The following is a 16745-nucleotide window of genomic DNA, read 5'->3' as shown; positions in this document are numbered from 1 at the left end:
TCGGTAATCAAGCATCGTATATTCCTATTTTTAGAGTAAGAAAAATAGTTAAAAATTCTCCTTTTTAATTTGAATATGGAAACAAAGGAAGTGTTAGACTCGCGTATAGGGAGGATGGGTGCTTCACCTCGTTGTGGGACAAGAGGAAGCAGAACTCAAACTCTGCGAATTGTGTTCCTCAAAATGTAAAAAAAATTACCACAGAGGGTTCGAATTCCAGATTTCAAATTCCATCAGCTGCAAATCGGACCATGCGATTTGTAAACCAAAATTTCATTACCAAAGAACTCGTATGGTTCAAGTTGTGTACTCTGAGTTTTTTCAATTTTTTAACACAAATCGGACCTCCCATTTGTGTATTCTGAATTTTTTTCAACTTTTTAAACACAAAATTTGTGTACTCCCACAATTTTAAAAAATACCAAAAATTACCATGTTAAAGTATATCACTCATTTTACTTTTATATAAAAAAATTTTAGCCTAAAAATTCCTTATAAGGTGGATACTACGATGAAGATGGCAAAAATATCTTTTCATGAAGATGCTTTGGTTAAAAGTGTGGTTTATTTATTTAGCCACACTTTAAACAAAAACAACACTTTTATAAATATCAAAATCTAATCATACAATCCATCATCTAAAGGTAAAAAAGAAATGGGGAATGTTAGGGGAACAATGACTTTGTTGAACAATATGAACAGCTACCAATCAAATAAAAACATACTACACCTCCAAATTAACCCTCTAAATTTTAATATTAAAATAACCATCCGTATACTAGTAAAATAAACATCTGATATATCTATTGTTTACATTATTTAATATTTTCATTGTTTACCTGTACTTTTTCAAAAAAAAATATATTCACATGAAGACAATTATAAAATTTTTATTGTAGTATCCACCAAATCATAAACCATAAGAGCAGGACCGGATTGTACATTATTTTGGGCCCAAAGTAACTTAACTTAGAGAAAAGTATTTGGGTTGATTGGGCTCATCTATATTAAGGGCCGGCCCAATAAATTGAGCCTCCAAATTCTACTCTCATCTCCACCGTTGTGTTCTGCAACCTCCAACTTAATCTCTTTCGTTCGGGACAAAACTGAAAAGAAACGAAGCATCTCTGAAGTGAAGAATTAGAGAGAAGAGAGTGTGAATCGAAGAAGCGGATGCCGGCATCATAACGAAGGATGGAATCGTAAGAGACAGTGATAAAATAGAATTGAATTTGCGATGGCGGGGTCATCGATAATGGAGAACCTGTTCCAGAGGACACTGGAGGACCTCATAAAAGGGATGAGGCTCCAGCTGATCGGCGAATCCGCCTTTATATCGAAGGCGGTTGAGGAGATCCGCCGCGAGATCAAGTCCACTGATCCCCACACGAAGTCCACCGCCCTCCACAAGCTCTGCTACCTCTCCGCCATCCACGGCCTCGACATCTCCTGGGCCGCCTTCCACGCCGTCGAGCTCATGTCCTCCTCCCGCTTCTCCCACAAGTCCGTCGGTTACCATGCCGCCGCCCTCTCCTTCCACGACGCCACCCCCGTCCTCCTACTCACCACCAACCAGCTCCGCAAGGACCTCTCTTCCCCCAACCCCTTCGAGGCTTCTCTCGCCCTTCAAACCCTCTCTCGCATCGCCACCGTCGATCTCGCTAGGGATTTGACCCCTGAGGTATTCTCCCTTCTCTCCTCCGGTAGGGTTTTCGTTAGGAAGAAGGCGATTGCCGTCGTTTTGAGGGTTTTCGATAAGTATCCTGACGCTGTTAGGGTTTGCTTCAAGCGTTTAGTTGAGAATCTCGAGAGTTCTGATCCTCAGATTGTGAGTGCGGTTGTTGGGGTTTTCTGCGAGCTCGCTTCCAGGGATCCGCGGTCGTATCTTCCATTGGCGCCCGAGTTTTACAGGGTTTTGGTTGATTGTAAGAACAATTGGGTTTTGATCAAGGTGCTTAAGATTTTCGCAAAGTTGGCTCCTCTGGAACCAAGGTTGGCCAAGAGGATTGTTGAGCCGATTTGCGAGATTATGAGGGCGACTGGGGCAAAATCGGTGATGTTTGAGTGTGTTAGGACCGTGCTCACTAGCTTGGGTGACCATGATTCTGGAGTTAAGCTGGCTGTTTCCAAGGTCAAGGAGTTACTGGTTGATGAGGATCCCAATCTTAGGTATCTTGGGCTCCAGGCACTTTCTGTTGCATCCGAGAAGCACTTGTGGGCTGTCTTGGAGAATAAGGAATCTGTGATCAAGTCCTTGAGTGATGAGGATTCCAATATTAGGGTCGAGTCTTTGCGCCTTGTGATGGCCATGGTCTCTGAGAGCAATGTGACTGAGATCTCCGGGGTCTTGGTCAATTATGCTCTGAAATCTGATCCGGAATTCTGTAACGAGATATTGGGTTCTGTTTTGACGACTTGTTCTCGGAATGTGTATGAGATTGTTGTTGACTTCGATTGGTATGTGTCTCTTCTTGGAGAAATGGCAAGGATTCCCAATTGCCAAGAGAGCGAGGAAATAGAGCGACAGCTTATTGATATTGGTATGAGAGTCAAGGATGCTAGGCTGCAGCTTGTCCGTGTTGCTCGTGATCTATTGATTGACCCTGCATTGCTGGGTAATGCGTGCTTGCATAGGATATTATGCGCTGCTGCCTGGGTTGCTGGGGAGTATATTGACTTCGCCGGCAATCTGTTTGAGCTCATCGATGCACTTCTGCAACCTCGAACCAATCTATTGCCTCCATCAATAAGAGCAGTTTATATTCACTCTGCTCTTAAAGTTTTGGTATTTTGCCTGGATTGTTACCTAATGCAGAATGAAGATGGTAATTTGGTTGTGGGACAGTCTGATCCGTTTATTGGAAAAAGATGCAGTGTGGCTCCTGAATCAGCAACATGTCAAAGCTCGAATCTTGAACAGCATGAAGATTTGACTTCTAACCCAAGGAACACAACCGAGTCTCCTGAAGATCTTTCAGTTTTTGAGAATAATGCTGATACAGCTGTTACCCAGGGTCCTGCAATTACACACGAATATATGCTTGGCCTATTGGATCGAATTGAATTAGTCTTGGGCCCCCTAACAGCAAATCAGGATGTTGAAGTACTGGACAGAGCGTCTAACATACTTGCCTTTGTTCGGTTGGTTAAAGCAGAACTAATTGATAATGCAAGCCAGAAGGCGAACAGAGCGGACAAGAAAGATACTCAAGTTTCGGCTATCATCACATTGATGCGTGATGCATTTGTTACAGACCTTGGTCCAGTCTCGGTAAGTGCGCAGGGAAGAGTTGCGGTACCAGATGGCTTGGATCTTAAAGAGAACCTTGACGACTTATCAGCAATATGTGGTGATATAGAACTGCCTTCATCAAGTTCATTTGGCATAGGAGGTCCTCAGTTCGGCATTTCTTCTGACGCAACTTCAACTGGTCTTCTAAAGAATGAAGAATCAGGGCTAGTAAATGAGTCTACATCTTTGCTTGAACACCGGAAGCGACATGGACTGTATTACCTGCCTTCAGAGAAGAACGAGATTTCTCAGTATGATTATCCTCCTGCAAATGATCCAAGGTCAAACAGTAATAGTGATGAAGCTGCAGAGCTGGCCAAGCTGACAGAGCAATCACTTGTTTTGAAGAAAAAACCGAACCAAACTAAGCCCAGACCTGTGGTGGTTAAATTGGACGATGGAGATGTGGTGCCATTGCCAATCTCAAACAAGAGACCTGAGCCAAGGGATGATTCACTTTCTGGTGCTATAAAAGATATTCTGCTAGGAAGTACAATCAAGCCAAGTTCTTCTCAGAGTAATCCTTCGGATAAGTCATCAAGCAAGCGCAAAGAGAAAAAGAAGCAAGTTGCAGCAGATATTCCCTCTCAAATAAAGGAAAATCTGGGTGATGCAGAAGGTCTTGGCCTTGAGAATCCGGGATCCAGTAGCAAGGATCATGATTATGTTAAAGAAAGAAGACAAAGAGGTAAAGAGAAGATTGTTGAAGGGGAAGGGCATGATCAGAAGGCAAGGAAGAAAAAGAGTAGTCACCGCCATGGTAAGCATAAAACTCGTCAAAAAGCCAATTCACCATTAAACGTGGTCTCACAAACACCCGAAATTCCAGACTTTCTTTTGTAACATTTAAGGATTTTGATTTTGATTTTGATTTATTATCCGCTGGTTTTATTGATTGAGGCTATTTGCTGTATTATTTGTGCTGAGCCCTTAGGTTAGTTCTGTAGATAGATTCCTCTTTAAATTTTATCCTTTTGTCATTGCACATGATTCCTTTATACTATTTTGCTTTTCTTTCCTTTTCTTTTTGGTTCTACCAACATGTCACAGAATGAGCCTATTAACAAGTAGTTCTCAAGTTGGATGTTGTTTGGGCTCTTCTGTTTCTCTTGATACATAAGGCTACGAGGGAATTATTATCTTTGTTTTTCTTGTAATTTGTAAAGAACGTGCATGGTATCATTTTCTAGGAAACTAATCTGACCTCAGTCTTCAATTTAGTCCTTCTGTGAAGTTGGTTTTTTGGCCATTTTGCATCTCGAGCCTAGAATTTTGTCATAGTCGCAGGTTAGAGAAATCATGGGAGGTTTGTATTATTACACTGAAATTATTATAAGATGCAATGGTGGTGTTTTCATCCTTCATTTATTCTATTGTAATTGCTTACGATTCCTTTATACTATTTTCTTTTCCTTGTTCTGTCAATGGAATTATGATAGGATGCAATGGTGTTTGTATTATTTGTTCCCTTACCTTTTAGAAAAAAGTTTGGTTGCTGATGTTGGACACTACACTGAGATTAGTGGAAGGGAAACTCAGGGATGAATGAGCAAACGGGAAATTATACTAAGTTTGATTCTGTTTTGATGCTAAATTATTTATCAAATGTAAAATTCATTGAAGGATATTTTAGGAATGCCCATAAGGTAAAATTCATTATAATAAGGTATACTCTGAAAGACAGTCACACTAGAGGTAAGGAATGCCCATACTATTAAAGTATACTCGTATCTTATAAATCACTCATAACTTATCACATACGATACTATAGTTATGTTAAATCAATCAGTGAAATTGGTTAGTTAACAGTGATTTGACTGCCATTAAGCTGGTAGATATGATGGGTGAGCACTTACGCTTGCATGTTTCTCACTTTCTAACCTTTAGGCTTGTACGTGATTAAAGATTATCGAGACTAATGGGAAATATGTGTTTGCCCATTAAAGCACCAAAGTCAGGTCACGGTACAATCCTATCCAAGTTGATAGGACACGATAAAGCAAAAGGGTGTACATAAGGCCTCACTTATCAGTTATCACACAAGGGAGGTTATGGGTGCGTTTGTTTTATTTGTTTTTTAATAAAAAAATTTAGCTTTTCTGGGTGGAAAAAGAAAGCGGTTTTGAAATATTTTTGTTATTAAAATCAGTTTTCAACCCTTTTTTCAATTATATAAAGATAAAATCACTTTTTAAGAATAAAAAAAAGCACCCTTAATCGCATTATTGGCAATACACTATTCAATAAAACAAACCAAAACAGTGAAATAGAGGTCCATTAAAAATTAAAATAATTGAACCCCTCGTTGAGATTGTATATTTATCTTCCTTCACTCAGAGACAACTTTACCTATAAAAATATGTGTATTATTAGTATAAAGGAGGATATCAATTGTGACATGCCTACCGTGGACCATCAGCAAACTTCTTACAAGCTAGTTTCATCATATCAATCTTAGATTTTGTTGACCACAAGAGTGAAGTAGTGTGAGACTGTGAGGCATTAGCAACTTCAAGAATCAATAATATAGCCATGACAATTTAACCTGACCTGACTCATCCTCTCTCTTTCTGAATGAAGTTGATTTTTCAACGGTTGACTAGGTTTTGGGTAAATATGAGTAATGTCTGATGAAAATTGTTTGGATATGAGGCAGGAATAAGTAGTGGTCATCCGACTGTATATTTATCCATACCTATTCCATACATACACAAATAAATGCTTAAGCTAGATTATTGTATTTGACGAGTTTAATTTGATGAATATAAATTCTTTAAGATTGTTTATAATTTATAATGTGATAATTTTAATTATATTTAAAACTTACATAACTTTTGTGTATTTTATATTTTATTTTTATAGATCATAAATTATATTTATACAAAAGAGATGCTATTAAAAAAAATGCACACAAAAAAGTACCACATTTGGGGTGTGGATAGGACTGAAATTGAGTTGAGCCAGCTCATGAGCTAGCTCGAGTTCGACTCATTAATAATTCGATAAACTGAACTCGTGAGCTAGTGAGCCGAGTTTGAGCTTAGATTTGAACTCATAAATTAAATGAGTTGAGTTTGAATTTGGATAAATTCAGCTCATTAGCTAGTGAACTGACTGGATTATATATATAATATTAAAAGTATAGATTAAATATATATACGATATACGTATTAATAATTTAATATATATAAAATAGTAATATATAATTTTACATATATATTAATATTCTTAATTGTTTAAAATTTTGTAGTCATTTTTTTAAATATAATTTTGATGTAGGACATAAATAAAAAATTTATAATTGATAGATAGACAGTATATTAAATTTATTTTTTTAATATTTTTAATATATATAAGTTATAATTTATTGATATAGAATTATAGATTATATTCTTATTATTTGAGTCAGCTCGTGAATTTTCGTTGAGCCGGACTTGAGCTTACGAAATAAAATGAGTGTGAATGTGCAAAATAAATAAGTAACATATGTAGAGGATCATAGAACATATGAACTTCCTTCACTATCCAATATGAATTTGTTTCTATTGGACTACTAGCTATAATCTTGTAAATCAAATTCAGGAATCAGTCTGTACAGGAAAAAAATTGTAAAGTAAATTAAATTTGGCACTTAATCACTTGCAAACCGCCGTGGTAGTGGCGGCTTAGCGACACGGCAACATGACGGCCGGATTTTACCATGTCCAGAAAGTCCTTAATTGTTGTATCAAATAATCTGTTGTCTGGGTTCTCTGCATAGCACACATAGTAACAACTCACACATGCTTGAGGTAGTGCCATGGCAATCCTAGTCTGCACCATCATAAACAATACAACATACATGTTAACATTAATAATAATAATAATAATAATAATAATAATAATAATAATAATAATAATATAACGATTCATCATAAATTAATTTTAAAAGGAAAAGAGTGAAACATAGTACTAACCAGAAGGTATCCAATGAAGAATGTGAGAAGGGAGAGGATGGCAGTGAAATTTTGGTAGAATTGGGAGGTCCAAGCAGACACTGCAATGACAGAGATTGAGGCAATGCTAACCCCAGAGAGGAAGCAAATTGCTCCATTTCAAGTCTCTTAAACAGAGACCAGGTGTCTTGGGATGCAGCTACAAAACCTTTACCATAGGCAGCTATCTGTTAACATAACATCAATTCAAATAAACCATGTCTTACTTAGTCATACTATGATTTCTAAGGCCATACATGTTAAAGTAACAATTTCAATTCTAATAGCCCCAAATTGCTTACCAACATTATTTAACACTATCAATATTTTGTATAGACTATAATTGCATTCATTTTGATGAAGCAAATAGTTTAGTAGTTGTATGTACCTGAACATAGGCCCAACCATTCCCATATCTGAAGATAGATTCCGTGACTCTGAAGCAACACCTAGCAAACAAGAACTCATCTTCCCCCTCAACCAAATTCAGAAACCTACTTGTCGCCTCGATCGCCGGCACGAACAGAGATCCCAAACAAGCACTCCCAAGGTTCCTTGTCAATGCCCTCAAGAATCCAAACTTAGTGCTAGATTGCATTCCCCTAAGATAATACAAAGCAACAACTCTGCTTAACACTAATGTTCACAACATTCCTCATAATCTCTGAAGTCCAAGCCAAGCTCAAAACCAAAGCAATGATCACCAAAGAAGGCAAATAGAAATTCAATGCACCAATCACTGCTAAAATCCATAGTGACATCCAAAACAATGCAGCACCAAGCATGTAAAATGTTGGCTGGTTCAAGTGAAAGTGTTAGAATTTTGGTGCAAAATTTGATTCTGTTCTGAACCCAACAGCATATAAACCATTCCCTATTAAAAATGCAATGAGAGAAACTCCAACACCATCTGTTGGAGGCTTTTGGAAGCAGAGAAGGAGAATTCCAGCAGAGAGTGACATGAAAAAAGAACACCATAGTGTGAAATGTGTCATGAAATTTGGCCATTTTCTTATTGCAGTTTGCCATGTTAGTGCTAGAACAATGCTTAGAACTGAAGCTGCTTCTACTTGAGGTAGAAAATACTTCACTACCCTTGTTTGTTTTCTCCTTTTAGAATCTGATGAGGGTTGGATTAGTCCTTCAACTCCCTTGAATATAAGAAAAGCAACCAATGCTATGGCTATTAACATGTGAAGAAGGAACAGAAACAGGGTAATCTTGTTGGTGTATCTTCTTGAATTCAGTGTCACCGTTTGCTGTTATAATTAGTAAAAAAAAATAACATTGAAACATTTTTGTTACAGACATGTAAAACAACAACAGCAGCAACAACAAAGTTTTATCCCACCAGATGAAGTCGACTACATAAATTAACGGATGCTATTGAATTATATCATTTATCATGTCTACAGTCAAATTTTCTATACATGTAGGTCTCTTTTGACCGCTCATATATAGTTTTTTTTTTTTTTTTTGGTGTTCCTCTACTTTTTTTACATTTATCTAATATTTTATTCAATGAAGTATTTGAATTGAAGCAGCAATTTGTCTGCAAAATTCAAGAAAAGAGAACATACTTGTGGGATTGATGGAGTAGAAGGAGGCTGAGAAGGTGGTGGTTGTTGAGATTGATGATGATGATCAGGAGAAAGAGAAGCAACTCTGGTGGCATTGTTGATCACAATCCTTAAAGGGTTTGTGGGATTCAACCTCTGAAACTTGGAGGCTTGAAATTCTGTATCACCATTATTATTATGATCACTCATCACTTTCTCTTCAAACTTCATTTGTCCATTCTCCAAGTCAAATGTTGCTTGTTCCTCTTCCTCCTTTGCATTTTGTTCTCTTACTTGTTCAGAAGCTCCCTCAACTGCTCTCATCTCCATCAACCATGCAGAAATTTGAAATTTCTTTTTATAAAAGCTGCAACAGTTTGTAAGAAAATCATTGATTTACCATGTTCTTTTTATAATATGTAAGAGAAATTAAAGTAGTTATATAAAAATTTTAGATATATGATATTATTCTATTTTGTCATATAAGAATAAAATGTTTATTAGGTGATATAGTCTTCTTTCTTTATAATTCTTCTTCTATTTCAATCTTTTGTTGATATTTATTTTTCTTTGGATTATTTTATGTATTTAATATTAATATTAATATTATTTTCATTTAATAAGTAGATGAGCAAAAGAGATATTTATTGAGGAGTGCTAAAAGGTTAGTAGAATTTGTGATGTTTAGTCATCAATTAGTGATCAATAATATTTTTAATGGTATGAGATGATATCTAATGGTGTAGGATTACTTATTTTTCTTTTAATTATTAAGTACTGACCAAATTTTAATAAAAATATTGATCTCCTAAATTTTTTCGTATTTATATTTAGATGACTTCTTTATTATATTCTTAGTATTTAAATATAAGATAAGCATGTCATTTTAGATATATCTTCATAATCTATTATTGAAATTTGTTTTTCGTTTTATTTTAAATAAGAAAAGTATAAAAAAATAAGAAGAAAAAAAAGCGTCAACACATCTTTATATTTAAAATATTTTTTCCTATTTATCTTTTTTTTTTCTTTTTTTTTTCTATCTTTAATCATATTTATCTATTTATAATAATATCAAAGCTAAAACTAAAATAGTTTTATATATATTGAAGAATTAATATATAATATTATCAAATACTATCGCATTATCTTAATATATAATGAAATTAACAACGTAATACGAAATTCACCCCCACAACTAACATTATACATACATTTATATATTTCCTATTAATTATATGCACCCATTGGCATTTGCTTGCGGAACAACAATGGCATATGATGATATAAGTTAAGAGGAATAAAAAAAAATTCACGTTGAAATAGATGTATACGGTAGCTATAGGAATTGATAAATTCTTACGTGTGATAGGTGTTATTATTCATAAGCTCACATGTGTAACGGTGATAAGGTATAGCTTCATTTAATTTATATATATGTTTGATGATTTTTTGTTGTTATGTACATCGTGCCTATCCAGCAAATTATCTACTCTCTTATTATTAGTGGCGTTAAACAAATAGTGTTTATTATAATTATAATTATAATTATAATATAACGAAACGTGAATTATTAATTAAAAAACTAATGTTATCTCCAGTACTTCAGGATAACAACGATATAATGCATCGTTTGCTTATCCCAATCACTCTTTCCAATTATTATAACGAGTGAGATCAAAGGGTCCGAGCAAAATTTAGCATTATAACATTGAATCCCTTTTCCACTATGAGAAATTCCTGTGGATCTGGTCCATGCCATTTTCTGATGAGCAGGATCCTCTTAAAGAGGCAAGCTCAGAGCATACTTGTTATGGCACTGGATTGAGGAAGAAGGAAATAACACTAGCTAAGCTTTTAGAGAGAGAAAAAGAATTCAGAACATTTTGAGAGATAGGAAAAGTGGATATATTACAATGTTTCTTGAGATCTGATTACAACTGGGGTGAGCACCTCTTTATATAGAGGCCTCTAGATAGAAGCGAAATCTAAACAAGCCTATCATACAATGCCACCTGGAGGATAAGGATAAGCCTTATCTTTTTTGGCATTTTCTAAACATGTGACTGTGGTCACTTTATTCTAGCACACTCATAATTATACATAGTGGAAACAACAGTATTCTAATAAAGAGACGGTTTGAAATAGTCTTCTGGTAGGGTCCCATCACCGTCTGAGAAGGATGAATCAGAAGCTAGATTGACAGCTCTGAAATCCGTATCTGGGTCTTGGAGGTAGAGAAACGGGTCTTCAGTGTTTTCTTCATTTGGATCTTGGGCATCTTGCAGATATGGGTCATATGGGTCTGATTTTGGGCCTTCAGCATCATCGGGTATTCCTGCATCAATTCTAGTTGGGCTTGGTGGTAAAGCATACACTCTTCCACCTGGATCTTCAGAATTCAGATCTTCTTCAGAATATCTGCCTGGAACTTGTGTGGACGTACTGGGCTGGTCCGTTGGAGCATAAAAGGAGTATTGTCCAAACTGGTTGATTATTCCTGAAGTTATAAATCTGGACTGAAACTCTTGGAGAGTTATCGGTGGGACATCCGATTGGAATGGGAGTCCTTCAACTACATCTTTTTCTCCATATAGTCCAGGTTGCCAAAGTTGACAAAGGTATTTGGCCAAGGCATTCAGGACTGTCTTTTCATCTGTGGGCCATATGGTAGAATATCCAACAATTTCGACCTTGTTCTTGGTATGTGTCCTCTCATTATGTGCTTTACATCCAGAAAAATAATCTCTCTGTAAAGTGACAAAGCAACAGAATTTTCGCTTTGTCTTGGAGGATTTATCCCATAATTGGTGCTGCTCGATCATGTTATATAACATTCCTCTCCATGCTCCAAGTGGTGCATACATAGCAAATAACCTGACTAGATGAGACTGGGCTTGAGTACTGTTACACAGAATGTGATATACTGGGAAGAGTGGTATTATAATAGCACATGGATATAGGGAAGACAGAGCCCAGATATACCACATCATCTCTTCTGGTATAGGTCCTTGGATTATTGGTATAGTGCAAAAAGGGGTATCCATGTCAAAGTACTTTGGATTTGGATGTATTTGGGTTATGGTAAGGAGCTGGTGTAGCCAGTAGAACAAAGTTTGCCTGGCTAAACAGACTATTTGAAACAGTGTCTGGGGTCTTGCTTTGAAAGGAAAAGGACCAATTTTTCTTCTGTATGGGTTATTACGAAGTGGACAATCAGAAAATGGGATGGTGTATGAAGGGTTGTAGGTGCTCATGGTGCAAATGTAATGGATTGGTTTAGGGAGTGATTCTACTGGTTTGGGGGGTGGTTCTTTGGTTGGCCTGGATAGGAAATCTGCAAGTGTGTTTTGGTGTCCTTTGATGTGCCTTACTTCGAATTTATAGCGAGAGAACCAGTCCTTCCATCTTAGCAATTGAGAGTCTAGCAGGATTTTTTTCTTGATTTCTAGCATTGATGGGAAAGAGGTGTTATCCATTTCCACAGTGAAATGATAAGAACTGAGGTGGAAATTGAATTTTTCTATCCCTCTTTTGACAGCAAGAATCTATTTGTAAGTGGCATGGTAATGTTTTTCAGATTCTTTGAACTGTCCACTAGCATGCGCGCAATAGTGTCTTGTCCCATCAATCTCTTCAAGTAGCACAGCTCCCCAGAATTCATCACTAGCATCTGTCTGCAATATTCTTTTTCCTGTGCTGGGAATCTTTAAAGGTGGGGGGTCTTGTGCTATCTTCTTCAGGGTTTTGACAGCTGTGGTTTGTTCAGGTCCCCATGGTAGGGGCTTCTTTTTTAGGAGTTTTGACAGCTGGCTGGTGTGTTTGGTCACATCTGGGATAAAGTCTCTGATGTAGTTGACGATTCCCAAGAATTGTTGGACTTGTTTGACTGTCAAGTTTTCATCAGGAAAATGGATTAATTCTTTGGCAAGGTGATCCCCTGGTTGGAAAAATCCATTTTCGAAAATCATCCCAAGGAATTCAATTTTTGTCTTAGCAATAGAGCTCTTTTTTGCTGATAGCATGATCCCTGGTCTTTGATGATCTGAGTGAATTGGGCCAGGAGTGCCCTGTGGGCTTCGCTGTCTTTTGAGAACAGTAAGATGTCATCAATGTAGATGAGTGTGGAGTGTAGTATGGGCTCAAAGATTTTGGTCATTGCTTTTTGGAAGAGAGAGGGGGCTACTTTGAGTCCAAATGGCATTACTGTCCATTGGTATTGGGCTTCAGGTATACAGAACGCTGTTTTATACCTATCTTCAGGATGGAGCCCAATTTGCCAAAATCCAGCTTTCAAGTCAAACTTGCTGAATATTTTTGCTCCACTTAATCTTTGTGTAATAACTGAGATTCTTGGTAGAGGAAACTTGTCGTCTTGTAAGAAGACATTAAGTGGCTTATAATCAATGACAAGCCTCTTTTTCCCTCTATTTTGCTCAGCTCTTTTTTCAACATAGAATGCTTGACATGCCCAGTTGGAGTTGGTTGGTTCAATGAGTCCTTGAACAAGAAGGGCTGCACATTCAGCTCTTGCCAACTTAAGATCTTCAGGGTTCATTCCTGAGTGCGTGGCCTTTGTAGGGTTGATGTCTTCATTCTTTTTGAAGGGGAGTCGGACATAAAATTCTGGATTTTTCCATAAAGGAGCAGGGTGGTTGAATTGATCATGACTATCACAGCAAGCACTGAGGAGTAGCTGTTGGATCTCCTTATATTCTTCTGGAGCTTCTTGGATTTCGAGGATACTTTGTATCCCTGTAAAAGGCAAAAACTGCCCTTTGTAACTCAGACCAGTGGGTTTGATGTGTAGCCCATGAGTTCGGAAGAAGGCATCGAATCCGAACAGAACATCTTTGTCAGGGAGGTAGCTTCCCAGCACTCTAAGCCAAGTGGTCTGGCCTGCAAATATCTCCAGTCCAACTGGTTTTTTGGAGATGAGATTGATGGTGAAGACTTCACTGTTAGCTGCTGCAAATTTCTTGGAAAAAGGTGCCCACATTTCTTTTGGTAAGACATGTGGTTTTACGACAGTAGCACAAGATCCAGTGTCCATTAATGCAACGGCCTTTATTGGTTTATCATAGACAGATGTTTTGACTTTTAGATCAAAATGAGGTCTAGGAGTACCATCAATCTGTTTTACTCCTAAAGATCCGAGATACCCAAGTTCTTCTTCTGGCATACTCGTTCCTTTAGGAATTCTTGTGGTGATGGAAGCAATAGATGATATGGTAAAGATAGACCTTTTTGGTGGGAGGTCTTCTTCTGAACTATTCTCTTCTGAGTCAGAGTCCTGGAAAACGTATTCAGTTTCATCATCTTTGCTTCTCTGTTCCTCAAGTACTGACTCTAGATCTTCCTCATCACCAATGGAGGCAGCATCCATTAAAGACTGGAGCATTTTTATTTCCTTCTTTGTCTTGTGAGGACATGACTTAGCAAAGTGTCCTTGTTTTCCACAAATGAAGCATTTGTTTGACTTGGTATGGGGTTTCCTCCTTTTGAAGTAACGGTATTTTTGCTTGCTTCTTCTCCTTCTGAATGCTTTCTGATGAAATGTATTGGTTGATGATCGCCAATGCATCTTTTTCTTTGGCTTGCATTCACACATACTTGACTCTTTGCACTTAATTTTCAGATGGGATTTGTTGCATGCTCCTTTGAGTTTGCCTGAGTTTTTGTTAAGCTGTTTGAACATTTGTTGTTGTTCACACAACTTGTCCAAGGCAGCTAGGGCTAACTGGTATATTTCTCCAATGGTTGTGGTAGCCACTTCTTTGCGAAGAGTCATCATCATTCGCTGTATTTCAGGCTGAAGTTCATCTGGCAAGGATGCTATAAAGACTTGCTTAAGTGGCGGATTATTATTTCCTCCAAGAGGATAATATTTAGCAGCCATCTTTTTGTAGTGTTTTTCCAAGTCTTTTCTATTGAGGGAACAACACTTCATCTCAAAGTATTCTTGAGAATTTCTTTTTTGGATAATTGCAATGTCTCCTAGAAATTCTTGATGTATTATCCCCAGAAATTGTGAAGAGGTACCATTGATGAGCTGGAGTCTTTCATACTCAGAAAGGTTAGTTGCCCATTCTCGGAGATTGCCAGTCATCCGATTTATAAAATCTGCAAGGACTTGTCTGCTTGTGAGATTTGGGTTGGCCATGTTGGTCTGAATCCATGCACTAAATTCATTCAACCTTTCTCTGTATCTTGCTGGTGGGACATCATCAAAAGTGAACCATTTGTTGGGAGTTTTAACTTCAATTGGGCTTATATGATCGTGATTAGCTGAAGTTTCTGGTTCATCCCTTTCAGAAGTTATCTCTTCCTCCTCTTCCTCTACAGGGTTGACCATGGCTATTGCTGAAAGATCTGCTTCATAATCTCCTTCAGACTCCTCATCTTCTTGTTCACTGGTCTCAGTAGTCTCATCTTCTGATTCTTCAGTAATTTCTTCACTGGGTGATTGAGTATCCAGAGTAAGGGTATATATTGATCGTCCTGGAGCAGGAGACCCTTCTTTGATGCCCTTATCTTTCATAGGGACATTGGAAGATGTTTCGTCTCTAAAAAAATTTCCTGGTTTCCAAGGAGGATGATGTCTAGATTGAGATTGTGGTGGCCTAGGCAAGGACGAATGATGCCGTCCTTGAGGAGAAATAGATCTTTTAGTGTTTGCTTGCCTGGCCAAATGGTAGGTGGATTTGAAGATGGAGTCATAATCTGGGGTTTCTGGTGGTGAATATGTGGAAGGGAATAAGACAGGTGAATATGAGGGGTATGGTTTGGCATACATGGATAATGGGTCTATGGACAGCGTCTGGGGTACAGTTGTTTTGCTTTTGTCCATCTCAATTTGTCGAAGTTGAGCTTTGACTTGATCCAATTCTCTGTTCTTCTTTTGGAATTCTGGGCCAAAGTAACGATTGTCAATGTAGGCCTTGAGTTCTTGATCAAGTTGAAAAGCTTGTGCAGAAAGTCGATCTTTGAGTTCAGCCACTTGTTCTGCCATAGAACTTAATTGTACTGAGAGACCCTCAGTTTTCTCTACAAGAGTATCAAGAGTGTGATCTATTCGGAGCAGTACTTTATTTTGGCTGACTGCATTATCTGTATGCCAATTGAGCACTTCTTCTTGAGGAGTTGTAGCTTGATGTCCATGTGGAGTGATTCCTTGAGGTATCACATAAGGTCTCCTTGTGATTTTCTTTTCATCAGTTTGGATCACTAAAGGTGGGAATTCTTCCTCATAAGATCTGAGGGTGGCGATACATGGGATTGTATCGTCTGGCTGAAAAGGATAATCTGTGAAGCTTTTCCTAGACAGTTTCGTCCTCTTGATCATTGGTTTCTTTCTGAGCATTGGAGCTGATTCAGCATCATCAGGAGGCTCAGGTCTTTTATAGGAGCATGGGGCTTGTAACGACTTCTTCTTCTTTTTCTTGTTCCTCCGTCTTCTAGCATAATCTTCATCATCAGTGTCACTCCATTGATTAGCACAGTCACAGTCAGAATCACACATAGAGGGATCAACATCCCAAATGAAGTGGCCATTTACGTGAGAGACGTAAACAGGTTTTCCATTCTCATAGAAATGCACTGGTGGATTATTTTAATCATGAGTTGTTTGCACCTGAACAGGAGAAATCATATTGATCCTTCTGAAGGATGATCTTCGCAGTGAACTTTGTTTGGTCATTCCAGGTTTCTGAAAAACAGTCGTCACCGTTCCATCACTATTATGGGTAATAGTTGGAGGTGCTGTAGTATGAACATCAACCTGTTCTTTTGGGAAAGCTTTCTCATAATCAGTAATCCATTCCAACGGAATGATAGAAGCAAGTTCTTCAGTAGTGATCATCCTTGGAATATTTACTATTGCAGGTCCTCCAGCACTGTCTGTGAACATGAATAGGGCTT

General features: G+C 37.6%; 1 protein-coding gene and 1 pseudogene across 2 annotated transcripts; one reads left to right on the top strand and one right to left on the bottom strand.

Annotated features, from left to right (window-relative positions):
• The first annotated feature begins 913 nt into the window (after window positions 1-913).
• Window positions 914-4671, top strand: DELTA-ADR (delta-adaptin). The gene has a single exon (XM_016333442.3). The coding sequence runs from the start codon at window positions 1238-1240 to the stop codon at window positions 4133-4135; it is 2898 nt and encodes a 965-aa protein (XP_016188928.1). The 5' UTR covers window positions 914-1237; the 3' UTR covers window positions 4136-4671.
• A 2120-nt stretch (window positions 4672-6791) lies between these two features.
• LOC107632993 (uncharacterized) lies at window positions 6792-10737 on the bottom strand (annotated as a pseudogene). The gene is made up of 5 exons (XR_015907151.1): window positions 10189-10737; window positions 8847-9192; window positions 7655-8525; window positions 7249-7454; window positions 6792-7105 (listed from the first exon to the last, which is right to left on the bottom strand). The product of XR_015907151.1 is annotated as an uncharacterized LOC107632993 (transcript).
• Between the last annotated feature and the right edge of the window lie 6008 nt (window positions 10738-16745).

Source organism: Arachis ipaensis, chromosome B3 (assembly GCF_059453495.1).
Source record: "Arachis ipaensis isolate K30076 ecotype BB chromosome B3, ASM5945349v1, whole genome shotgun sequence".
In the NCBI taxonomy this organism is placed as follows: Eukaryota; Viridiplantae; Streptophyta; class Magnoliopsida; order Fabales; family Fabaceae; genus Arachis; species Arachis ipaensis.
Note: the sequence above shows the minus strand (reverse complement) of the source record. Positions and strands in the feature narration are given on the sequence as shown.